At 37.2% G+C, this 27861-nt stretch overlaps 1 protein-coding gene across 2 annotated transcripts in view; it reads left to right on the top strand.

Annotated features, from left to right (window-relative positions):
• The window catches only part of LOC124610567 (UDP-N-acetylglucosamine--peptide N-acetylglucosaminyltransferase 110 kDa subunit), a 144482-nt gene extending 117393 nt beyond the window's left edge, over positions 1 to 27089 (top strand). Inside the window, exons 2-14 of one of the 2 annotated variants that reach the window (XM_047140169.1) lie at positions 969 to 1765; positions 3149 to 3238; positions 3316 to 3421; positions 8415 to 8656; positions 8750 to 8903; positions 9239 to 9520; positions 9632 to 9871; positions 15629 to 15949; positions 16194 to 16379; positions 16480 to 16707; positions 19496 to 19748; positions 24486 to 24609; positions 26157 to 27089. In XM_047140169.1, coding sequence (XP_046996125.1) covers positions 1608 to 1765; positions 3149 to 3238; positions 3316 to 3421; positions 8415 to 8656; positions 8750 to 8903; positions 9239 to 9520; positions 9632 to 9871; positions 15629 to 15949; positions 16194 to 16379; positions 16480 to 16707; positions 19496 to 19748; positions 24486 to 24609; positions 26157 to 26313 — 2541 coding nt within the window. In that variant the 5' untranslated portion in view covers positions 969 to 1607 and the 3' untranslated portion in view covers positions 26314 to 27089. The remainder of the gene's footprint in view (positions 1 to 968; positions 1766 to 3148; positions 3239 to 3315; positions 3422 to 8414; positions 8657 to 8749; positions 8904 to 9238; positions 9521 to 9631; positions 9872 to 15628; positions 15950 to 16193; positions 16380 to 16479; positions 16708 to 19495; positions 19749 to 24485; positions 24610 to 26156) is intronic. The other variant, XM_047140168.1, reaches the window with a different exon arrangement.
• Positions 27090 to 27861: the final 772 nt, after the last annotated feature.

Below are 27861 nucleotides of genomic sequence, written 5' to 3' on the forward strand. Positions count from 1 at the left end.
TTAAGATATAAATTGTGATGGTTAAGTTTAGAAACAAGCTAAATACAATCAGGGCTCTTTAACCTCAATATATTAGCACAATTTTGAGAAACAGTGTCAAGGTATGTGGGGAAAATTTATATTTAGATCCTCAATGTGCATGTATATTGACACAATTTCATGTGTAAAACACTTAACTGATCAGTGTACATAGAGATACTTTATATAGAGAATGTAACTGGCAGTCTCTGGCAAGAGGAAGAAATGGTATTGTGGATTATGAGATGTACAGAATATTACCATACAACAGTAGTAAATATAATAATCTCCCAATGCTTGAAAACAGCAAAGAGCATAGTGAAAGTGTTAAACTTAAATAGCAGTAATCATCGTGCCTCTTCTGAGTACAGTGTCCGTAAAACTGTCCAGAGAATCAGCTGAATCTCCTCTTTAGGTAGGAAGTGCAGTAATAACAGGAACCATTTATGATAAGTTAGTGATGGGTTGCTGCTGTTAATGCATTACTGATTGCAGGAAGTGATGTATCTGTAGCAATGGTTCCTTCTTGCAGTATATTTTAGTCATGGTAAATAAGAAACTAGCCATGCTGCCTTCCATACGTTTGTTAATACTACACTTGGATTGCCTGGCTATAGTGAATTTTAATTGATGATGTAGTAAAATGTCTTTCAAACTGTTTGACTGATAACATCCAAGGCATATGATTACCAATGAAAGATATTTTGTGTGTGCGCGCGGGCGCCTGCCCGCACGTGCCCATGGGTCATTAACTACAGTTTCATTTCCAGTGAACGCAGCGTTGTCGTTGTTTTGTTGTTGAACAACAGGGTAAATTTTCTTGGTCTGTAGTTTCTTGAGATACTAAGTAGTTAGTGAAAACTAGTAAACTTTCAGTATTCTTCAGGGCAGACTAGTACTCTTATAATGTAGCTGTAAACCAGTTTATATTTCTTTTGAAATTTTTGTAGCTGTTGCTGATAGTGGTTTTTCGTGGCGTAGGAGGCCGAGTATAAACAGCAACAAACTGCACGTATAAGTTGGCTTATTTCAGTAGGCCACATCTTAGAAGAGGATTGTTGCAGACAGCATGTGAATGATTTGCTACAAACAATACTTTCCTGTACATTCTATACACCACCTTCTATTAAAGTGCCATTCTTATCCAAGAAAAGAATGTTCGTCTTTCTAATGGTGAAGCCTGTCAAAATGTGGTTCTGCAATTTTTAAATATAAATTGTGGGCATAACAGGCATGTTTCCCCAGCTTATAACTGTGGAGCAAAGCCACACAATTAAATTGATTTTTAAAATGTGTTGGGACAGTTCGGTGAAGTGACAAGTATTTCACAGTAAAAGAAAACATGAACAACACAGTGTTTCCAGTCTGTCACTTTCGCTGCTCAATAAAATTTACGTGGATTTAATCCTTAGAAAGGTAATTGTAGTTGTGGAATCATGTTGGGAACTGAGGAGTGAAACATCTGTGAAGAAGAAACTGTGTTTACAGGATAATATAAAGTTTAACATTTAATATATTTGAAAAGGTGCTTGTGAATTCGAAAGGAAATTGCGGAAAAGTCTTTATGCACAAGTCATGCTGGTCACACCATGGACTATCAGTGCATCATTGTATATACGATCATCACCATCTTGCCACCCAAGGACAACCGACCAGTCTCTGGTTCAACAAGTGGCGACTGGGAACAGCCATCAAGGCAGCATGGTGGTACCTGCTGTTTTGCGTGGCTCAAGTGCTGCCTTAAGAGGTCCGCATTATTAAAACGTGCTCGAGTTACTTCCGTAGTTAAATGAATGGTTAATATGCATGGACTGTAATAGCAAACTTGTCAGCATGTTTATCTGTTTAGGAAATTGTTTTTAATCAGTTCTTTGTGACTAATTGCTGTAACTGACAAGTTATTAATTAAGAGAAATTGTTACACAATTCACTAGTTATGGTTTTCCTAATCTGCTATGCAAGACCAATAATGCACTGATGTTTGCTTGAATGCAATGCATGCTTTCAGTTTCTTGCTTTAAGTTTTTTCACCTTCTTCTTTTGATATGCCTTTGACGAGTTGTCAGGTAGGAACAAAAAATGTTGGAGACATGATACATAGTGTGCTACTTGCTAGTACTTTTCATGTCATTCAGATCATATGCAGCTTTTGTCACCTAGCAGTATGCCGCTAATTAAGACCATTGGTATACAACTATAGAATGCAGTACACTGTCATGACACTTTTTCTTATGCTTCTGTATGGTAAACTTTTGAACCATTTTTTTACCTCATCAGAATAGATGCTGCCTGCTGTATTTCTGTTGGGTTGGTCTGTGCGTTTTGTAGGCGAATGTGTTTATGAAAAATATTTACTGCAGTCTGTAGTGTTGTTCTTAGATCAGGTGGAATTGTGTTACTGTCATTTAATAGAAGTGCCTGCAACTTTGTCATATTGATACTATACATTAAGACCAAAGCCACAGAGTGTAAAAATGAAAACAACTTCAGAGAAGTCCTATTAAACATCAAGAAATGTTTACAAGTGATAGCTAGTTCTGGATTAAGGATCAAATCTATCAGATAAAATGGCAGTGTATAACATTATCTGGGTAAAGAACTCATTGTTTTATTTGCATGTTAATACTACAGTAAAAGCAGCACCTGTCACTGTGTTAAAGGCCAATATACTAAACAAAAGAAATTGTAAGTAGTTTCTTGTAACGTAATGTAACAAAGAAGCTAAACAACAGTGAGCTGTAGGGTGACTTGCAGTAGATATACAGACATTGCCAATAGCCTCCAGTATCCATGAACATTTTTTACAATGATAAGAAAGTTGAGCAGCTCCATATGTCTTTGTGATTAAGGCATTGTGATGATATGTCATGATGGGAAAAGAGTTATCTGGAAATTTGTATGTTTAACAGCAGAGTTTGATGTAGTTGAATTAGTTGATAGTCTTCAATCCCTTGTTCTGATTTGTTTAATGCAGATAGGTATATGGATAATGAAGCAGAAGGGGCACATACAGGTCTCAGTTACAGTTTGATTTTTAAAATGCTTCAGTTCATCATAAGAAACTGTTTAGACATAGATTCTGTACACTTACTATGTTCTGAGGAATGAATGCCAGTTTTTCTGTCAACAGAGCGGTAGCAGCCTATCTCCGTGCCCTTAATCTCAGCCCTAACAATGCTGTTGTGCACGGGAATTTGGCTTGTGTTTATTATGAGCAAGGGTGAGTAGTACATTAATTTATGTAATTTTTTATGAAAAGATTTGAATATATGGTAAGCCTTTGTTTCGTGTTTGTAGGCTTATCGATCTCGCCATTGACACATACCGTCGTGCAATTGAGCTACAACCTAATTTCCCTGATGCCTACTGTAACTTGGCAAATGCTCTCAAGGAAAAAGGACAGGTATGCTTTGGTTTAAACCCTTTTTTCCATAATCGAAATTTTAACTTCAGTCTCATTTGGTGCTATTAGTATTGACATGTCGGTGAGACAGGTGACACTGAAGTGATAAGAAGTGATAACATGATCATCAATTTCTCTCTCTCTCTCTCTCTCTCTCTCTCTCTCTCTCTCTCTCTCTCTCTCTCTCTCTGTCACCTTTTGATTATTATTAATAATGCAATATTGGCATACTAAGCCTGATGTGTAAATAATTTCCTTTCCCTGTCTGCTGTCTCGCTGAAATAATTTGTATTAATCCATTGACTGATAAGTTATGAAGTGGCATGCTGATAGTTCACATACTAATTAAAATTTAATAAAATGATGAGGTATTAATAATAAATATTGAAGTAAAGATGGTCTTAACTGTTCTGTTAAAGTTGTTCTGCACAATAAGGAAATTTTTTTAAATCTAACATCTCTTCTTATTGTGGATGGAACTGTGAAAGGCTTCAAACCGTTTTCAGTCATGTGGCACATTGCTTCAATGTGTTTCTCTCAGAAGTTTAAAAGGGTCTACAGTAGTGTTTAGATTGTGGTAAAGTGTTGCATAATATAGCAATGGTCTTTAGTTATAGACGAGATCCAAGTGAAGTGACATATTGGCTAAAGAACTAGCTTTTGATTAACATCTCCACCCTCCCATCCACAGTTTGGTATTTTGTGGTTTTCTTGCAACAAAAGTTGGGTCTTTTGACGACACGTTTGATAAATTTGCTGCCGTTGTGGTCCCCCCCCCCCACCCCCCCCCCCCCCCCCCCCCACCCCCATGTGAGCTAGTGCTCTGTTTCCAGTGACCTCTGCCTCAAATAAATATCACGTTTGTGCTCTGTTTTCATCCATGGTTAAATTAATAGGTGTTTCCTTTACATTCACAAAGTAATGAGTGGGTGTTCGTATCTTCTCTTCGTTTAAGGATTAATTTCCTCTAAATAATTAAAGTTTCTACAACTTCTTCTACATTTTCCATCCATTATTCATTTGTAATTTAATCTAGTATTTAATTTGGTTTGTTTTATTATAGTTCATAGTTATTTTCATCACATTGACCATCCAACCCCTCCCTTCTAGTTCCCACACCCTGTCCCATTGCAGGTCTTTACCTTTCATAGAATGACTCATTTTCTTTATTTCAAACTAATTCTGAATAGAATTAGTATCTCCCATATAATTTGGCCATTGATCTGAAATATTTAAACTATCTCAGTGAGTGAAGTATTTATCAGTCTATGCTAGACTTGTAGATAGTGAAATTTTGAAAAACCCTTTGTATTGTGAATGAAATAATCTACAATGTAAAGGTTTTGATAATGTGCTATCAAGTGGTCAAGATGCTTCTGAAAACCATAAGTTACAAATGCAGTTACCTATGACAAGCAGGACTCTGAGAATAGGGGAAATTTACAAGCAATAAGTTGATTATAGCCAAAGAAATAGTTTGAAGAAAAAACTTTCATATTCAAAGCACCTTGTCACCAAAAAAAGAGTCTTGCAGCCAAAGTAAACTTCATTGTCACAAATTGCAAAAACATAATGTGTAGATTACCTAAAGAACCATGACTGTACACTATGTGATCAAAAGTATCCGGACACCCCCAAAAACATAAATTTTTCATATTAGGTGCATTGTGTTACTACTGCCAGGTACTCCATATCAGGAACCTCAGTAGTCATTAGACATCATGAGAGAGCAGAATGGGGCACTCTGCGGAATTTACGCACTTCAGACGTGTTCAGGTGATTGGGTGTCACTTGTGTCGTATATCTGTATGCAGAATTTCCACACTCGAACAACAATAAGTCCACTGTTTCTGTGATAGTGAAGTGGAAACATGGACATGTACAGCACAAAACTGTACAGGCCGACTTTGTCTGTTGACTGACAGACTGCAGACAGTTGAAGAGGATCATAATGTTGTAATAGGCATCCATCCATCCATCCAGACCATCACACAGGAATTCCAAACTGCATCAGGATACATTGCAAGTACTATGACAGTTAGCCGGGAGGTGAGGAAACTTTGATTTCATGGTCGAGTGGCCTGCTCATAAGCCACACATCACGCTGGTAAATGCCAAACAATGCCTCGCTTAGTGTAAGGAGCAGTAAACACTGGACAACCGAACAGTGGAAAAACATTGTGTGGAGTGACGTATCACGGTACACAGTGTGGCGATCCGATGGCAGGGTGTGGGTATGGTGAATGCCCAGTGAACGTCATCTGCCAGTGGTGTAGTGCCAACAGCAGAATTCGGAGGTGGTGGTGTTACGGTGTGGTCGTGTTTTTCATGGAGGGGGGCTTGCATCCCTTGTTGTTTTGCGTGACACTATCACAGCACAGGCCTACATTGATGTTTCAAGCACCTTCTTGCTTTCCACTGTTGAAGAACAATTCAGGGATGGTGATTGCATCATTGAGCACCTGTTCTTAATGCACGGCCTGTGGTGGAGTTTGTACACAACAACAACATCCCTGTAATGGACTGACTTGCACAGATTCCTGACCTGGATCCTTTAGAACACCTTTGGGATGTTTTAGAGCAGTGACTTCGTGCCGGGCCTCACCAACCAACATCAATACCTCTCCTCAGTGCAGCACTCCATGAATAATGGAGTGCCATTCCCCAAGAAACCTTCCAGCACCTAATTGAACGTATGCCTGTGAGAGTGAAAGCTTCAGCTTTACCAATGGAGGGTGCCACGAACGTTTATAGGAATAGTTCCGGCCACTTACACTGTTGTATTTGGATATATATGTTTTATAATTGTGTGCAAAAATTAAGTTGTGGTTGTTAGATGCAAAATATTGTAATTTACCTGTAGAGAAAGGTTTTGCATCACATCACACCAGCCTTGATGTTGCCATCAGCAAAAGCACTCCACCTCCAAGAACATGTGTCAGATTTAAAAGAAAATACAATCAATAAAAAAATCAATTAAATGGGACATGGGTGTCAATGTTTTGGCTGTTTGTGGTACAGATTGTTTACTTGTGTTGAACACTTCTTGCCAGTTGTCATGGAGACACTGAAATGTTGAGACAATTGTTTATAACAGGCATTTCTGCTGTGAACTGTAGCAGATTTAACAACAAAATAGGTTTTTGCATATTTACACAAGTTGTAGACAAGCGCTGCGTAGATAAATTGATTTAAAAAGACGTGACAGCAAACATGCATAGAAATATGCTTGAGAAAATATGAAATAAAAGTAGAGTGAAGAACTGTTACATATACTTCCTTGGAAGACTGCAAAGCAATGTTATTAGCATGGCATAAGAGACTGATCCTGAAACTGATTGCAAAGCCACAATCCTGACAGACAATACACAGCCGTGAATGTTCAGTAGCTATGTATGAGGTGAGGTGTCACTAGGAACTAAGGTTACACCGATGATATTCCTGGAGTTTCGTCTCTTTCAGAGAAATTAGTGTGCAGTTATTCAGAAACTTGCAGTTGCCAATTGTGCAGAGTTTCAGCCACTCATCACCTACAGCACTGGTTATAGGTCAACACAAACGGTGATTTGTGTGGGTAACTGGTCTTGTGAAACATTTCGACCAGTTATTAAATTTCTGTGGACTAAAAAAAATTGCAACCACAGCTGAAATTCACCGCAGTTCGTAAAGGTTTACAGCGAGACTGTAATGTCTTGTCAGCATGTTGCAGAGTGGCATCAAAAGTATACAACTCGTCTAGAAAACTTGCTGATGATTATTGCTGTGAGTGACCCAGTGAAGTATCAAAAAGATTTAAACACAACTCAGCAAGTAAGAGCTGAGTCAGGACAATAGGAGGATCACATTACAGCAGATGACAGTAGCATTTGGAATGTCATTTGGAAGCATTTGTCTTACTGTTCACAGTATTTTGCAGTACATAAGTTTTTCATGATGTGTTCCACAAAATCTAACCAATTAGCACTAGGACAAGCATGTGGGGGCAAGCCTAAAACTTTCGCAATGGTTCTCCACAGAAGAGAACAGTTTTCTTCACCACATTGTCATGGGTGATAAAACATGGGTCCATGACTGCACCCCTAGTAGTAAGTGGTCTTCAGTGAAGTGAAAACACACCTCTCCAAAGACAAAGAAATTTGAGGAGATGCCATCTGTGGGAAGGTGACAGTCACATTGTTTTGGGACAGGATATGTGCCATTCTCATGAGCTTTTTGCAAAGAGGGAAGACAGTGCTGGCTGATAATGCAAGACATTGGCACGATTGCGTGAAGCAGTCTGGAGGAAACAGCCAGGAATTCTTAAAAAGGGTGTCAGCTTCTGTCATGATAATATGCGAACTCTTGCAGCTTAGAAAATCGGTGTGCTGTTGAAGCAGTTCTGCTGAGACATTGTTGAACATCCTCTCTACAGTCAAGACCTCACTCAAAGCGACTTTCACCTTTTTCCCTACTCGAAGGAGCGTTTGGGAAGCTGACGACTTGTTCTGACAAGGAGGTCTATCAGTTTTCAGTATTGCTTCAATGAAATAAAAAGTGCACGTTCCACTGCAGGGCTTTGTAACCTTAGTTTCTGATCATCCCTTGTAGCATTACCCACAACATAAGCAAAAAGAACAATCACTATTGACAGAACCAATCATTACAATGGTAGTTTGTTTTTTTCTTAAAGTGATGAATGAAAATGTTTTGGTTGCTTAAGTGTCTAGTAGAAATTATAACAAGTACCAAAAAACATAGCTGAAGTTACAGAAGTTGTCATTTTTGTAGCGATTGGTTATTAAATAAAACCTGCTTGGGTGTCAGGATATGCAGACCATCATTGTTCTGACAAACTTAATTATTTTAGTACTAACTCAGTGGCACTTGAAAATATGAGTAAAATGCTTGTGAATGACTGTCACCTATACTTGATACGTAGCAATAATCTGCAGAACATGGGTTTGTGATTCCTTTACCAAGACGACAATACAAATCTATCCTATTCAATTTATAGGTTGTGGAAGCAGAAGATTGTTACAACACAGCATTGCGGCTATGCCCCACACATGCCGACTCACTCAACAACTTGGCGAACATCAAGCGTGAGCAGGGCTACATTGAAGAAGCTACTAGACTATACTTGAAAGCCCTCGAGGTGTTTCCTGAGTTTGCAGCTGCACATTCAAATTTGGCATCTGTTCTGCAACAGCAAGGGAAACTCAATGAAGCACTTATGCATTATAAGGAAGCTATCAGGTAATTATAATAATTCAAAAAAGGTCCTTAAATATTGTCTGAGATTAACACTTTCAGATTACTTCAAACGTGTTAATATAACTGCTTACACAGGATCCAGCCAACATTTGCTGATGCCTATAGTAACATGGGCAACACATTGAAAGAAATGCAGGATATACAAGGTGCCCTACAGTGTTACACAAGAGCCATACAAATTAATCCAGCATTTGCTGATGCGCATAGTAATCTGGCATCAATTCATAAGGTAATACTAATAATAGTTCACGTGTTCTATAAATCTTTCATTGCAGTTATTTGTAATTGAGAGAAAACATTATTCACTAAAGTTCTCTACAATTTCACTGTTATTTGTGTGTGTGTGTGTGTGTGTGTGTGTGTGTGTGTGTGTGTGTGTTTGTGTGTTTGTTTGTTTGTTTGTTTTGCCAGTTGGCTACATTTCTATTGATAATCATTATGAAATAAAGATTCCTTCACTTTCAGAAATTCTTGGTAATGGGAATTGCTAACTAAATATTGTCATTATGTACTAAGATCTTACAAACTCTAATGTGAATGATATCTCTTTTTGCTCCCACGTAGGATTCAGGAAACATACCAGAAGCAATTCAGTCATATCGGACTGCTCTGAAATTGAAGCCTGATTTCCCAGATGCATATTGTAATCTTGCACATTGTTTGCAAATAGTATGTGATTGGACAGACTATGAGGCTCGCATGAAAAAACTTGTGAGCATTGTGGCAGAACAACTTGATAAAAATCGTTTACCGTCAGTTCATCCTCATCATTCAATGCTGTATCCATTATCTCATGAATTCCGTAAGGCTATAGCAGCCAGGCATGCCAATCTATGTCTTGAAAAGGTAAGCTGCAACAATTCTATTGTGCCAAATATTTAGCCAGAAAATTTGTAGTACCTAATTACAAATACTAATTGCATTAACTTTTCCCCTGTTGTCCACTTTTTGTTACAGATTCACGTCTTACACAAACCACCTTACAAGTATCCTAAAGAGCTAAACGCTAGGTTGCGCATTGGTTATGTTTCTTCTGATTTTGGTAACCATCCAACATCACATCTTATGCAGTCTATTCCTGGACTACATAACAAATCTAAAGTAGAAGTCTACTGCTATGCTTTGAGTCCTGATGATGGGACAACTTTCAGAGCGAAAATAGCAAGAGAAGCTGAACATTTTGTTGACTTGTCACAGGTAATTTACTTTACAATGCTTTTACTGTTAAGAAATGGAGTATTATTTCTTTGGCACATTTATAAAAAGAATTAAGAGATATGTTGCTGTTGTTGTTGTTGTTGTTGAGATATGACAGTTTGAAAACCCAACTGCTTAAGTTGAATGGTACACAGGCAAAGTTTCTGTCCAGTGGGTTTAAAATTTTCGTGGTAGTGATGTAAGAATGAAAGTTCCTTTGCCTGGAAAGTCTGCAGCTCAGTTGATCGTTAGTCAAGAAACGTACCAGAATTAAAGAATGCAAGATAGTTCTTTCTTTCATAGTTACCAGATTCCGTTCATTGATGATTGACTATTGGAAGTTTAAAACCATTCCTTATTAATTACGAGAAATTACCCAGTCTTCCGATCACTCTCTGTTAATCATATCATTAGCAGGGTGTAAAAACCCTAATCTTCCTTTCTGTTTTTGCCAAAATAATTAAAATGTGTTTATAATACTCCTGCTGGTGCCACAGCAGTGTTGTCGAATTATTGCAACATTGTGAAGAATCTGAGTGTGCTGTAATCTCTACATATTTTTGTATGTTTTTAGTTATGTTAGGTGAGAAAGAAGGTGAAAGTTTTTCTTTAACTGTCAAATAATTGCAGGATGCCAGTCATCGTAAAGCAGCTGTATTTGCTGAGTATAATGTTTTAAGAGAAATGCAGTAGCTCGGAACAGTGTATGATCTTGGAGTGGTGAGCAGTGTAAAGGCTCATCAGTTGTGTATGTGAAGAAAAATTACAAAGGTTTTCTAAGACATTTTGTGCTGCAATGTTCGGAGTACTTATTGCACTGCAAAAGTACATTCAATATTAGTATAAATTCCCTATACATATGACAGTGGAGTAAATGTAAACAAGACATTGAGTTAACAGAGCACAGCGCTGAAGAGGTCTGCCCATCCAGATTCCCCTAAGTCGTTCCAGGCAAATGCCGGGTGATTCCATTAAAAAAGGACAGTCAATTTCCTTCCTTCCCTCCCTCCCTATCCTTCCATAATCAGAGCTTGTGCTCCGTTTGTAATGACCACATTGTCGATGGGACGTTAAAACTCTTAAATGTTACTTACTTACTTCTTGGTTTGATGGCATAGCAGATCATTGCCAAATTTAATACCCTTGAGGGCATTCAGTTGACAGAAATCTTACAGAGAATGAAAGCAGAGTTCGTTGTTGGCTCTTTCAAGGCCTCGTGTGTTTGATTGGCAAGACCACAAATAAGTTGAAAATGAGGGCCCTGATTGTCATCTGCACATGAGCGTTGTAGTAGAGAACTTAATGCCATTAGTGATTTCAGTGAAGGTGACATACATTTTATAGAATGCAAATTTTATATTAAGATTGGATTAAGTTACAGATGCTGTCAAACCAACATTTCAACGGAAATAGGTCACCACAAATTTGAACAGAAACTGAGACATATGCAAATTAGTGAAAGCCTCAAATGTTCGCAGCTAAAGACATATTTGTTCCAGCCTCATTGTGACCTGTGATAAAATGTGGGTACCCCACTACACGGTTGAGTCCAAACAAGTTTTTAAAGAGTGACAAAGGATTGGTGGGACAAGCAAAGTGAAAGCGAAGACTCGATTGTCAGGTGGCAAGGTGTTTGTGCCAGTGTTTTTTAACAAGTGTGGTGTTCTGCATATTGGCTTTTGGCATGTGCATCACACCACCACTGCAGCAGATTACTGTTGCCGTTTGAGTGAAGTTACTCAAATATTGCAGCAAACAATGTGATGAAGCAGTAAAAGTCATTCTCCCTGATGGCAAAGGCACATTACAGTTTATACCTTTGTCTTAAGGCTCTTAAGTTTTCTGTGTCTTTGGAGGACAAGGAGACTCTAATACACTAACAATATGAGGGTGACTCAGCAGTGGAAGATTTCGTACGTAATTGGCAGATGATGTTGCTCGAACCAATCTATCTCCCCTCCCTCCCTCCTCACAACACTAGGGGAGGTGCATTTCTAAATCAGATTATGTACAAAAGTTATGCATACTTTTTTGTGTCATATCAACAAATAATAAATTGAAAACAAAAGTCTGAGTAACATGTGATCTGCCCTCGTAGAAGCAGATCTTTACAGTAGAAAATTATTGCATGATATCTTGTGTGAACTCTCTAGGTTAAATGTTGGAGTTTTATGTTTAGCTCGTGATATAAGGAACTCCAAAATTGCTGGTGAATACTTTAAAGACATTTTTTTATTATATACAGTTGAACTTCGGTTATTTTCTTTTATTAGTGCCAGGCAGTTGTAGCAACTGGAGCCATTCCGTCTTAATACCATCTACATTCAGATTTATTGCTCTTGATAACTCCGTGAGCTCAGTAGGTTATAAAGTGTGTTCTGCCTCTTCTTCTGCTAAATACATACTATACTATCGACCTTATAATGTTTGATGGAGGCTGTTATTGGATATCACTATCACTTCTCCTAGGCAGTTCCATTCATGGGTGATGGATGCAAAGCACGGCTGTTGGTAACACTGTATATAAGCTCAGATTTCTGTGATCTTTTTGTGTCATGGCCATTTTGTTGAATGTCTGTGGGAAGAAGTAACGTGCTTTCCTCTTCTTGGAAGGCCCATACTCTGAAATCTCACAGCAAACATCTACATGCTTCATAATGATTCTTTTAGTGTCTGCCACTAGTTAGTCGAACATCTGTGATGCTCTCTCACATATTAAACACACACTTGGAAAAAATGTGCTGCTTTCCAAGGAAAAAATGTGCTGCTTTTCCAGGACTATAGTTGCACATGAGTCTGTCAAACGGCCCGTCCGAGAAAAGGGAATGATGTATGCCTGTTTCCTGACTTTGAAGACCTTGTTGCTCCAGGCCCTATGTTAAATTGCTACTGCTTTTATTATGTTCATTTGCCTTTCCTATGTTGAGCTGGTTAAGTTGATTTTCCATTAGAGAATCAAGTAGCTGCAAAGATGTCTGATCCATTTGCATATTTAAATAAAGAACAAAATAACTGAAGATATATTGTTTACTTGGTAGAAAAACATTCATTTGATGCTTGCTCTCCTTAAGTTTATTTTGTCGTGTACAGCTTTTGTGTGTCTATAAGGCTTTCACTTTGCGTAATAGTGTGCAGAATCTATCTTTGCTTCCTTAGTGACTTGTTGAACTGTGGCAGATTTTTCTGATACCTCACCATCTTGTTTGGCACAAATGTATATGTACAGTACTGAGGAATTGTATCCATTGGTACTCCACATTTTCGACCTCAGAAATTCATGCTGCCTGCTCAAATAATGTGCTCTCTTTCCATCACAATTGTTTTCTCAACGTTCCTCTAAATGCCTCCAGTCATTAATGCTATAATTTTTATGACAAGATGATGTAAGACCTTACCTTCACAAGGTCAAGGTAAGTTCAAGAAAAATCTTGCCCAATACCTGTCTGTGGCACCTGTTCGTAACATTTCTCCCACATTGTTCATCTGGCAAGTTGGTATCTCCCCCATTACCATAGCATGACCGGGAAATGTGATTTCATATCCTCAAAGCATTCTTTCATTGCCTTGGTTTTGTAAAAACATCAGATTACATTTGACACCCCCCCCCCCCCCCCCCACCCCTTTTTTTTATTTATTTATTTATTTTTTTTTTATGAAAAAACCTGGTTTATTTTCCACTTACCATACAGCAACAAATATGCCACCACCAGTACCACCTAGCCTATCCATGATGTATGTTATTCCAATTGAGATTTAAAATTTGCTGCTGATCAATTCTGATTTCAACCAGCTTTCTGTTGCTAGTATTAAGGGGTTTAGAGGCAGCAGAAAAAATCTGTAGTATGTAGCAGTTACTGAGCACACAGTTGCTGTAGTAAATAGTTACTGGTATTCATCAGTTATTTTAATAATAGCCAACACTGCATGCAATCAGTTAGCGAACTGCATCCTGACCATGTCATATTTGAGTATCGATGGAAATAACATGTTCCATCTAGTTCAAAGTTTGGTATTCCAGTACTCTTGTGTCTGCTGAAATAATCATCACTGACACTCAAGTAACAATACTTAAACATAGTGAATTGTGATCTATACAGGATTAACTATCAAGTCCACTTAGATGAAAATACTGAATCATTTTGTTGACATTTAATTTGTAGTTTTACATGAATAACTGAAGTGTCAGTAATTCACAGTTGGCATTCCAGTTCCCCAATCTTTTACTGCCACATGAAGGTATAAAAGTCCAGCCATTTGTTTCTTTTATTTCATTGTTGTAAATAAGAGTCTTACAGTGGTGTTCCTCAGAAAAGCAACCATTTATTTATTTTTTAATTTCTGAGGGGGTTCTAATTTTTTCTATGAATAATGGCAACTTTGTCATGAGTTTTGAATCAGAAAACAGAGCACAGTTCAGAGTCCCTGTAATTATCTTGTTTTGCAGTTTGATATTATTATTATTTTGAGTCACAAGTTTTCTTCAGACATTCACACAAGTGTGTAACATACCAGCATCTTTCCAAAGCTTTTGTATAATGTTCATTTAGAAATAAGGCAAACAAAGATTGTCCTACAACAAAGAATGACAAACATCCTGAATATTTGTATGACTGATGTGGACAGCTGATTAGTTTTAATGTCAAAAGAAACTCTGGTTATAATACTGATTCCTTTTTTAATCTGAGTCAATTTTCTCTCATACGCTTACATTACCAAAAGAAAGTTTTATCCTCTTACACTAATTGGTAAGTCAACGCTGTGCCACAAACATGATTACTCCATTGTTGGTGGAATGTAGCAGCTATTCTATAATTCCACAGTATTGATCAAGCATTTGACCTGTAGCATTTTTATTGCTACTTTACAGTATTTGTGTGTGTGTGTGTGTGTGTGTGTGTGTGTGTAGGGAGAGGTGTTGAAGATTCGAAGAAGAAAATAGGAGACTAATAAAAAGAAAAGGAGAGAATCTGAGAGGAAGAACTGTGGAGGCTGTGGGCAGGAAGGAAGATTGTGATAGAAAGGGAAGCTCATCATGGGATTAACTTGGAAGGATGCTAGAGAAATTAAAGAAATGACTGTCCAAAATTTCTTCTTAAAAAATGCAAGACTTCGCTTCCCAGCAGTAGCAACAAAGATACATCAGTATACAAATACTGAAATTATGCTGCCAATGAGCACTACAAATGCATTTAAAATGTTGATCTTTCGCATAGTAAATGTTCATTAATATGCAAAGGAATCATAAGTCTTTCATTTTTAATTAATAAAATGTGCAAATCAATTACATTTCTCTCCACTGGTCCATTTCAGTTGTCTTCTGAAAGCTCCTGATGTAATCAATATTTCCCTCACAGAAATAACAGAACTAGATAATGGCATCCTGTTTGTAGTGGACGCCTGAGCTATTTCAGGTGCCGCTAAGTTAAACGTTTTTAACAATAATAGTATTGTTATAGGAAATACATTTTCCAAAGAATTGCTTTGCTGACTTAAACACATTACAGCAATATTGACACACAATCTACATGTCATTAGTGACTGTCAAGTTTTGCTAGAAACCAGAATGCATTGGAAAATATGGCAATGTAGTACACTTTCTACATTTCATTATTTCCAAACGCATAGGTGTTTCTCATAGGCATGGTATGTTGGAAAAACATTTTTTAGAATTTGAAACACCCTTTAAGGAGTGGAGAATTGTTTTCAGTTTGTGATTTTTTGTAATATCTGTTTTGCCTCCTTTCTTTTTTTAAATAGGTTCCTTGCAATGGGAAAGCAGCTGACAGAATAAATTCTGATGGAATACACATTTTAGTGAACATGAATGGTTATACCAAAGGTGCTCGTAATGAAATATTTGCACTCCGGCCAGCGCCAGTGCAGGTAATGTGGCTGGGGTATCCAGGAACAAGTGGAGCATCATTTATGGATTACCTCATAACAGATGTAGTTACATCACCTCTTGAATTGGCTAGTCAGTACAGTGAGAAATTAGCATACATGCCACACACATATTTCATTGGTGATCACAAGCAAATGTTTCCACATCTCAAAGAGAGAGTTATCCTTACAGACAGGGTGAGTGTTATTTAAGCAAGTTTTTGTAGTTCATTGTGATAATGTAAAAAGAATAGTATATGTAATCTGCTACTACAGATAGTATTCCCATTTTTATAAAATAATTGAACAACCTGAGTGAGTGTGTATAATGTGCATTAGTGTCTTCATAAAACACAGCATCTACAGCAGTACTTCCTGAAATGATTATTTTATTCCACTGATTAAATTTTATAAAAAAAAAAAAATTACATACTTTTTTCAGTCAACTGGGAAGAAGGAAGTGCCGGATAACGTAGCAGTTATCAATGCTACAGATCTGTCACCTATTATGGAAAACACTTCAGTGAAAGAAATACGTGAGGTGGTTTCTTCAGATAGCAAACATAGTTCGCGACCTGTTGAAATTTCTTTAAAGGTAGCTGAGCTACCGACTACCACACCAATTGAGGTTTGTTGGAACTTACATGAACAGAGACGAAAATTAAATTTATGTACAGATAAGAAAAAGTTCATTGTTGAACTGGACTAACATTTAAAACTAATTTCAGACAATGATTGCATCAGGGCAGATCCAAACATCTGTCAATGGTGTTGTTGTTCAGAATGGGTTGGCTACAAATCAGACTAATAATAAAGCTGCAACAGGAGAAGAAGTTCCTCAGAGTATTGTGATAACAACTCGACAACAGTATGGCTTGCCAGATGAAGCAGTTGTTTATTGTAATTTTAATCAGTTATACAAAATTGACCCTCTCACTCTCCAAATGTGGGTCTATGTAAGTATTACTACCATTTACAATGCTTGTTTCCTCTTGAAAACTGAAAACTCTGAGATAAGTTGGAATGGTAAAATTAGAAATAGGTACCAAAGAACAACCACATTCAGCACTTAGTCTGGCCTTAATTCATTGTAAGTTCAATAATTTGTTAATGTGGATGTTCCCTTCAACAAGGTCATGGCCAGTTCTGTAACGTTATCCTTGATTAGATTAGATTAATACTAGTTCCATGGATCATTGTACAGGTATATACAATCAATGTGTTGTTGCATTCTTGTCAACAGTATTTGCCTCATTACTAAGGAAATAAATTTTTGTGCAAGTAAAAAATGTTGTTGGTAAAAGTTGAATAATAGCTATTTGACATGTACCATTGGTTTTCAGTTACATGCATCCATATTGCTGGTGTGTGTGTGTGTGTGTGTGTGTGTGTGTGTGTGTGTGTTCATAAAACACAGCATCTACAGCAGTACTTCCTGAAATGATTATTTTATTCCACTAATTAAATTTTATAAAAAAAATTACATACTTTTCTGTACAGTTCTGTAACGTTATCCTTGTACAGGTATATACAATCAATATGTTGTTGCATTCCTGTCAACAGTATTTGCCTCATTACTAAGGAAATAAATTTTTGTACAAGTAAAAAATGTTGTTGGTCTTGTAATCAGTCCTGGTCTTCTGATAAATTTTTGATCTACATATCAAAAATTTTGAAGGTATCTATGAACTAGAATAACAGATACAAATTTGTAGCAAACCATAATTCTGGTTTCTTTCAGCAAAAATATTAACTACCAATGCATTCATGAAATTTAATGCTTACATTTGTGCGTAAAAACTAATTTGGAATCATTCATATTTTAGTGTAAAAGTAGGGATTCACTGTATTTGGTCTATCAATATATTAATAATCAATGAATCAATGCCTCATTTTTCAAGAGCCTTAAGTAAAGATTTTGTTGAAACTGAACCTGTAGCTTTTTCAGCATGCATGAATTCCAAACTGTACAATTTATCCATTGCTTAAAAAAAAAAAATAAATAAATAAATAAATAAATAATTATTATTCAGTTGGAGACAAATTTAATGAGGATCTGGTGGATTAAAAAGATCATGTTGATAAACAAACTATGGATCTTTTTCTTCTCTTCTAAGGTTGAACAGTGGAAGCCTTGCTTCAGTTTTGGATTCTCTTTCTGCAGGCTTTTTGTTAACAGTTCTGCTGCTGCTTTTCATTTGTTTTTAATCAACGCAGTTGAAAACCTGTAAGCTCCATGCACTATACTTTCATATTTTTAATGCCTTTGTACTCTGCATTAAGCATTAATGTCATATTTTTCATTATTGGCTATCAGAGTCTCTGGATTCGCCTTATGGTACTACACAAACATTTATAATAATCTCCATATGCCTGTTCAATATTCTTCGGAGGTTGCTTGAGTAATAAAAAGTCATGTCTAGTAGATTTCTTACCTCCCTCATATGCTTAGTGTTCACAGTCATTTGTGTAGTCATAATTTCTCGTGTCCTCTCAAAATCCCCTGCAATTAGTTCAGTTTAATTTGTCATATTTTTTATGACCCTGTTATTGTTTCTCATTAATAGTTTCCAAGTTCTCAGTATTTGTGGCTCCTACTTCGGGAAGTGTCTGTGGTGATTACGTGCCAGTGGGTGGCCAGAGGGTGATACTGCAATTAGTTGGCAAAAATAAAAGTGACTGTAGACCAAATCATATGTTACCTTATGGTGACACCTGTGTGAACTTAAGATTCTAATTAGCCGTGGAGCTTACAGAAGGCAGATGAAGTAGACTAGTGGAGGGATAAATGAGTGACATACAGTTGATTTGAACTTCTTTTAATTAAAAGTAGATTTAAGCTTCCCTTGAACATTAATAAATTTCCATAATGCAAAAGGCCTTAATTTTATTGAGGTTGTAATGCTAATTAGCAGCGTATTATCACCATTTGTGTTGTCTGTGATGTGTAATTGTTGCTGTTGTAAAACCAGTTCTTTTTCACTCTTGAAAAACAATTTTCAATAATTTCTGAAATTTCTACAGTTTTATTCTGAATTAAATTCTTGACTCTAAGCCCCTTCTGTCACATCCTTGTTTCCTGACCTCAACAAGTGACTTTTTCCCTCAGTCCGTTCTTCTTTTTTGCCCTGCTCCATACTCATCCATTTTTCTTCTAATTTTCACACATAATCACTAATCATAGAAGTAGCATTTAAGTTTGAGGATAGCTGCGAGATGGAGCTTCAAAAAGTGGCTACATCATCAGATAACTAAGGGTTAGTGATGTATGTAAGCAACATGGACTGTTATTGATTAGTCGGAGGGGCTAATTCTGTGGCTATATGAGTGTGCAACAAAATTGAGGTTCATTTATAAAGCGAGAAGGTATGTTTTTTGGTCATGGCCATCCATTTGGTTGGTTTTGGGAAATAATCAACAGAATGAGGAAATACGGAAAAAAGGGCTAATGGTTGCCTTCAGTGGGTCCTTAAAATCTTTGTGCAAATTATTTGTGAGAACATTCCTATACAAATAGATTAAAAGTGCCAGAGAAAGTGTTTCTTATGTGAGATACAGTACTTGGTGTCACTGCATCGCAGTTACTTTTATGAATAAAATTAGTAGAATTTCACTGCTGGGCATTGTTTATCAATGGGGAAGGTAAGGGCTACAATCTTTCTATCAGTATTCATTTATTTTTAGTAGTATTGCTACTTGCAATTGCAATGGTTATCCCTCTAATTGAGACACATTGTTTTACAGATTTTGAAACATGTGCCAAACTCAGTTTTATGGCTGTTAAGATTTCCTGCTGTGGGAGAGCCAAATTTGCAGGCTGCAGCCCAGCAATTAGGTTTGCCACCAGGCCGTATTCTGTTCAGTAATGTAGCGGCAAAGGAAGAGCATGTGAGACGTGGCCAGCTAGCTGATGTCTGTCTTGATACTCCTCTTTGTAATGGCCACACGACAAGTATGGACGTCCTTTGGACTGGTACCCCTGTTGTTACATTGCCAGGTAATTCATAGTTTTAAGAAGTGATTGCAATCAATATGTAATAATGTCTCTGTTCTTCAGTATGCATGTTGAAAATAATGGTCCTGTGAAGGAATATGCAGGTGAAACAATTTTCATAAAACCAATGAATTAGTTGTGTAATGTAGTGCTATAATTTCTTTATATTACAAACTTTTGGAGGCTTGAGAGATGAACTTTGAGTAGAGCTACATAAAGCCATTGTATTTACATTTAATGTAATTTGGTTAGAACTTGACGTAAATGAGAAGAGTGAAGGACACATCATATTTCTGTGTAATTAGCTGGCATTGGATAAACTACTCCATTAGAAAACAAAAATGCAGTTTCTTAGTCAATAGACAGAATAATAATAATAATAATAATAATAATAATAATAATAATAATAATAATACACAAGGAATACGTATCTGGAACCTAAAGATCAAGCAGACACAGCAAACCCAGCAAAATATCGCTCCATAACATGCATACCAACAATATACAAAATATTTACTTCAGTCATTTCACAGAAATTAATGACACATACAACACATAACAAAATTATAAATGAAGAACAAAAAGACTGCTGCAAAGCAGGATGTAAAGAGCAACTGATTATAGATGCAGAGGCGACATAACAAGCTAAAACTAAACAAAGGTCGCTACACTACGCATACATTGATTACCAAAAAGCTTTTGATAGTGTACTCCACTCATGGTTACTACAAGTATTGGAAATATACAAAGTTGATCCTAAATTGATAGTTCCTAAACATACTAATGAAAAATTGGAAAACCACACTTAATATCCAAACAAATTCAAATAATATCACATCACAGCCAATACAGATTAAGTGTGGAATATACCAAGGAGACTCAATAAGTCCTTTCTGGTTCTACCTTGCTCTGAACCCACTATCCAACATGCTAAATAATACAAATTATGGATATAATATTACTGGAACATACCAACACAAAATCACATTCGCTATACATGGATGATCTAAAACTACTGGCAGCAACAAATCAACAACTCAACCAATTACTAAAGATAACAGAAGTATTCAGCAATGATATAAATATGGCTTTTGGAACAGACAAATGTAAGAAAAATAGCATAGTCAAGATAAAAATACTGAAAACAGAATTGACAGCAAGAAACGACAAACGCTATAAATACTTATGCTATACTCATTTGGAGTAGTGAAATGGAGTAACACAGACCTAGAAGCACTTGATACACTTACACGATCACACTGCCACAAATATAGAATACATCACATACATTCAGCAACAGAAAGATTCACATTAAGCAGAAAGGAAGGAGGAAGGGGAGTTATCGACATAAAAAACCTACATTATGGACATGTAGACAATTTAAGAAAATTTTTTAGAGAATGAGCAAAAACTAGCAAAATACACAAAGCAGTCACTCATATAAATACATTGGCTACACCATTGCAATTTCATAACTGCTTCTACAACTCTTTAGATCACATAACATCAACAAATACGAAGAAAGTAAACTGGAAAAAGAAAACACTACATGGCAAGCACCCGTATCATCTAAGACAGCCACACGTCGATCAAGACGCATCCAACACATGGCTAAGAAAAGGCAATATATACAGTGAGACGGAAGGATTCATGATTGCAATACAGGATCAAACAATAAACACCAGATATTACAGCAAGCATATTATTAAAGATCCCAATACCACAACAGATAAAATTAGACTTTGCGAACAACAAATAGAAACAGTAGATCACGTCACAAGCGGATGTACAATACTAGCAAATACAGAATACACCAGAAGACATGACAAAGTAGCAAAAATAATACATCAACAACTTGCCATACAACATAAACTAATAAAACAACACGTTCCCACATCCAAGTATGCACCGCAAAATGTACTGGAGAATGATGAATACAAATTACACTGGAACAGAACCATTATAACAGATAAAACACCACTATATAACAAACCTGACATCATACTCACCAATAAAAAGAAGAAATTAACACAACTAATCGAAATATCCATACCCGATACAACAAATATACAGAAGAAAACAGGAGGAAAAAATTGAACAATACATCCAACTGGCTGAGGAAGTCAAGGACATGTAGCATCAGGATAAAAGTTGACATTATACCAATTACACTGTCAACTACAAGAGTCATACCACACAATATCCACCAGTACATCAACGCAATACAGCTACATCCAAACGTATATATACAATTACAGAAATCTGTAATTATTGATACATGTTCAATTACCCGAAAGTTCCTAAATGCAATTTAACATATATCGTATAGTTAAAAGGAAGTCACGCTTGATCATTGTCTGCGTCACTTTCCATTTTTAACCAGACATAACGTCTGAGGAAAGAAAGAAAGAAAGGAGGATGATGATGATGATGATGATGATGATGATGATGATGATGATGATGATGATGATGATTGTAAATCTGTTGTTGTATGGTGTGTAAGGACGTTTAACTGTATGTGCATAAAGCTATCCCTGGAAATAGCATAGATATTTAACTGATAGTGTGTGTCAAAAGAGAACTCCAGAATGCAGCACTGAATGTGGTACATCGTGGTTCAGGCCACAGAGGTGAGGTGAAAGGTATATGAACTAGGAAATAGTTTTTCGGGTTCAAATCTAATAGTGTGCCCTACCTCAAAATGGGCACAACATGTCTTCAGGGCTACACATCCGTTGTCACTGTACCACATCCATTGTTATTTATAGTTCTTTCAGTGGTGGTCTGAAAAGTTATTGATGTTTGTTTCTGCTGTTGGCAGTTTGTAGCCGCCACTTTAATAAAAACAACTACACCCATTGAAGCAATGAACATAATACCTTTTTTTTTTAAAAAAAAAAAAAAAAAAAAAAAAAAAAGTGATAGTAAGGATATTAAGTTACTTGCTGCTGTTCCATCTGTTGGTTACTGCTGATTTTATAATGCGCATATGAGGGAACTTCAGAAAGTTATTTATATAGTATGGCAGTCCAAATAACTTTTATTGAACACTGTACTACCCTTCACAGTGACATAAGTACTACATTTCAACATACTAACAAAGTCTCTGTAAACAATGGTTGGAACTGCCCCAAATCGTACAGTCCCTCGATGATTCAGATCAGCTTCTTGGTTACAGAGCAATTGCCAATCATTGTTCTGGACACAGTCTGTTGTAGAAATATTTGATGTCAATTTCACGTTGAAATAATCTTCATGTAATAGCAACAAGCTCAAATCTTAGACAAAAACATTGCAGAGCATTACAGGCTGCCAGTATCTTATCATTAAAGAAACAAATCAAATATTTAAAAAAGAGTAAATTTGTATATTTAATGATCATTTGCAGTCGTGGATTGGTTTATGACAGCATTGAGAAATGTAGCATTTCATGATCTTGGCACACTCGACTCTTCTTCTTCTTCTTCTTCTTCTTCTTCTTCTTCTTCTTCTATTCCTCCTCCTTCTCTCTCTCTCTCTCTCTCTCTCTCACTCTCTCTCTCTCTCTCTTATTTCCAACTTCAATCGTCGATCACAGTACATTGAAATTGCCTGGCAATTGATTTGTATTTTAAAAGAGTAAAAATAGTAGAAATAGTTCACTGAATTTGCAGTCTTTCCAGTTTTACATAATTTTTAACAATCATTTAAAGTTCTTTTCAGACAAGTTAAGACACTTTAAACAGTTTTTTTTTCACTACAGAACCCTATTGGGTGTATTTGTGTAGCCAGGAAGTGCCCATTATGCAGAGACACCACGTCATAAAGTTTTGTCAGTGAAAAAAAAAGCTGACTAAAACATAATTTAGTGACCTCAGAACTTCCGCAATGATGATAGAAACCTTGCCACATATCACTACTTTGATGCCTCATACCTGATATTACGAGTAGAAGTAGGCTGACTACTTTCATCAAGATCGTTATCTTAAGAACATGTGGTAAAAATGTTACAGAAGTGGCCATACCCATAGTTCGTAGTTTCTGTATGCGAAAAGCATGTGTTTTTGGTATTTTCTCCAAAACATAGCATGAGCAAATGGCACTTTCATGAGACACCTGAAGTCCACCCTAAACCACAATTAAAGCAACAGAACCGACCAATTTGCTCACCGGGCATGGAAGGGGGAAGTGCTTAATGTTTAGATTTTGACTATGTACCGTAGGATGGCTACAGTATGCCCTTTCTTTAGATAAGTGTGCAAATGCTCACTAGGCCAAGAGCCAGCCAAGACGTGTGACCTTTATCTCTGTGGTCAGTAGAACCTGAGATATGGCCCCTGCAAAACCGCATTTTCACATGCAGCTTTTTGGATCGTATTGGTACTAGGCAGTTTTGTGCATGTCTGCCAGGTCATTCATACGCAACATCAGTAGTAAGGGTCCTAACACACTGGGGCACAGCTCAAGTCGCTTAGTTCTTCCATTGATTCCCCATCCAAGATGACATGGTGCGTCCTCAATCCAGTCACAGATGTAATAGTTACAAAACACAAATGCCCCTAAAACCTAAGCCACCAGCAGTTGTATGCAAGAACAAGTCACTGTCCAGTAAACAATTTATGTTGCCTTGGTCTAGACCATTTATTTAGAGTAAAATAGAATGGCAAAAACTGAAGCTTCCATTTGTTGTTGTTACTGCATTTTTTTTTTTACTCCCACCCCACTGTTTGGATGCATATTGAGATGTGTGTGTGTGCGCAGGTGAAACGCTGGCTTCAAGAGTAGCTGCATCTCAGTTGGCTACATTAGGATGTCCAGAGCTTGTGGCAAGCACACGCCAAGAATACCAGGACATAGCTGTTCGTCTTGGTACAGATAGAGAATAGTAAGTAAATTAATATTCTTGAGAATAGGTTTGGGGTCTTTGATAACATATCCATGGTGTGTGTGTGTGTGTGTGTGTGTGTGTGTGTGTGTGTAAAATTACAAATTTTGTTTACAAACTTCACTAAATTGGTTTCTGTCTGATGAAATCAAAACTAGTCTCTAGCATATTGATTTCGTCCAGTAATTTCCATGATAGTTATAGGTCTTTTAAGAGAGAATTCATGTTGATTCAATTAGGATAACACTATAACAGACAAAATTGTGTTACATACCCTATGTGATCAAAAGTATCCGGAAACCTGGCTGAAAATGACTTAAAAGTTCGTGGTGCCCTCCATCGGTAATGCTGGAATTCAGTATGGTGTTGGCCCGCCCTTAGCCTTGATGACAGCTTCCACTCTTACAGCCGTACGTTCAATCAGGTGCTGGAAAGTTTCTTGGGAATGGCATCCCATTCTTCAGAGTGCTGCACTGAGGAGAGGTCAGTGAGGCCTGGCATGAAGTCAGTGCTCCAAAACATCCCAAACGTATTCTATAAGATTCAGGTCAGGACTCCGTGCAAGCCAGTAAATTACAGGGGTGTTACTGACGTGTAACGACTCCGCCAAAGGCCGTGCATTATGAAGAGGTGTTCGATTGTGTTGAAAGATGCAATAACCATCCCCAAATTGCTCTTCAACAGTGGGAAACAAGAAGGTGCTTAAAACATCAATTTAGGCCTGTGCTGTGATAGTGCCATGCAAAACAACAAGGGGTGCAAGCCCCCTCCATGAAAAACACGAGCACACCATAACACCACTGCCATACACAAAGTGGGGCGTCGTTTGGCATTTATCGGTGTGATGTGTGGCTAATGAGGAGCCGCTCGACCATGAAATCAGAGTTTGCTCACCTCCTGCCTAACTGTCGTAGTACTTGCAGTGGATCCTGATGCAATTTGGACTTTTGGTGTGATGGTTTGGATAGAGGTCTGCCTAGTAATACATTACGAACCTCTTCAACTGTTGGCGGTATCTGTCAGTAAATAGACGAGGTTGGCCTGTACACTTCTGTGCTGTATGTATCCCTTCACATTTCCACTTCACGAGCACATCGGAAACAGTGGACCTAGGGATGTGTAGGAGTGTGGAAATCTTGCGTAGAGACGTAGACTTAACACCAAATTACCTGACCATGTGCAAAGTCCTTGAGTTATGTGGAGCACCCCATTCCGCTCTCACGATGTCTAATGATTACTGAGGTTGCTGATACGGAGTACCTGGCAGTAGGTGGCAGCACAATGCACCTAATATGAAAAATGTCTCTTTCTGGGGGGTGGCCAGATACTTCTGATCACATAGTGTATATGCCAACTTGCGAAACAACCTTTCAATTTACTTAAAAAGTAGCTGGAGGATGGGTAGTAAAGAAATCTGGGATAATATAATCTTTTTCCCTGTTTTTCTCACTTTTGTGCCCCCCCCCCCTCACGTTTTTTTTTGTACATAGTCTATTGTATGCTATTTCCATGAGAAGTTACATTATTCGTTTCCTTTTTTTTTCCAGCTTGAAAGCCACTCGTGCTAAAGTATGGCGAGCACGAACTGAGAGTCCATTGTTCGACTGCTTACAGTATGCTCAGGGTATGGAAAAACTGTTCCAGAAGATGTGGGAGCGTTATCAGCGAGGTGATAAGCCGGACCACATAACTGACGTCAAATAGGTGCACTATTTGTACCGAGATTCTTCCCTTCTTTAGCCTGTACCAATCAGTACATTAGCCGCCATACGATAGGCGGTAGTATCCTGATCTATTTATGTCATGAAGCTGTGACTGCATTAGTTCTTGGCCCTGATTTCACATAAGGCACCACCATACCGTAGCCTCTCTTTGATAACTGTGCCAGATGAACGTTACCATCTGTGTTAATTATCCGAAGTTGGGCATCAGATGCATAATTGTTTACTGTGAGTGGTGGTTGCCTCTAGATATTTTTCCGGGTTGAAAATGAACTTCTGCGTTCCCAGAAGTATTATCTGCTGCATCCAGTTGTTGCTTGCAGAGATCAGTTGTGTTGCTTTAAGATGTATTTCCGTTGTGTCGAACATTAAAAAGTATTTGGACTGTGCTGTGTGACTGAAACTGTTGACACCATGTGTCTTCAGAGATAGCATGCACAATATTTTTAAGTGTCTGTATGTTCTGTTTTCAGTGATTGTGATATGTTATATATGTTATGTGATATTTCCTATGCCAGTTGTGGAGTAAAATGACGCAGAAGACACAAGGAGGAGCCATATGAAGTTCATTTTTAAGAAGTGATGTTTAATTTTATAGAACTAAAGTACCTGTGAAGGACAATTTTCTGTGCATTATTCAAGATCTATCTCTACAAAGACAGCAGTGTCTGTCTGGTGTATCTGCTGTTTTTGCTGCTCTCAGAGATTTATGAAACCATGAGCTATTTTCCTAAAAATAAAATTAGGCCTCTCCTTTTATGATTGTTTTCTTTCTTCCTTTCTTTGGCTCTTCTTTGCACACTGTAGAATACGTTGAAATTACCCCAGTTAAATAAATAAAAATGTAATAAATGCTTTTGTATATCATCTAATTATTTATTACTTTGTGTATCTTGATTTTGTTGTGCTGTTTCCAGAATAAAATTAATTGCTACTATTTTTAGGTGTATGAGCAAAACCAAGGAGCCTTCCTTTTTTGCATTTTGAGGATTTGTGAGAACTTGCATTAATGAAGTAAGCAAGCTGCAGGAATTTTACGACAAATTTACCTAGAGGGCAAAAAGAGTTCTTGTTGCAGTTCTGTCAAAAGTGTAGAACACACAGGGATGAGCCATGGATGCATTAAATGTTACTTATGAAACACATGCATTTGCACACAGTCTAAAAGTGTGACAAAAAAATTGAATATCTTGGATTTAATTTCATCTCTCTACTGAAATTCCTTACAGAACAACCCTTAAAGATTATGCAAGATCTGTCAAAAACTATCACTGGATTTTATCTTATTTTTGACTGATGAAAACACGAAGTAAATTATGGATATTTTACAGAATATCTACAAACCTATGGTTTGTACCAGACATCTCATTGGGGAATGCAAGTTCCCCGCTTTTGTAGTGAGTAGACCTTCATGGGTTCTACTGAGAACCTTAACTGCTCTCTCTTCTTCAGTAAGAAGTGTGATGTTGACCAGGATGCTGAACTTTGTTCAGAAATCCCTCTCTTTAAATAGATAAAACCAATTTTTCTA

The sequence above is a fragment of the Schistocerca americana genome, chromosome 1, assembly GCF_021461395.2.
Source record: "Schistocerca americana isolate TAMUIC-IGC-003095 chromosome 1, iqSchAmer2.1, whole genome shotgun sequence".
Lineage (NCBI taxonomy): Eukaryota > Metazoa > Arthropoda > Insecta > Orthoptera > Acrididae > Schistocerca > Schistocerca americana.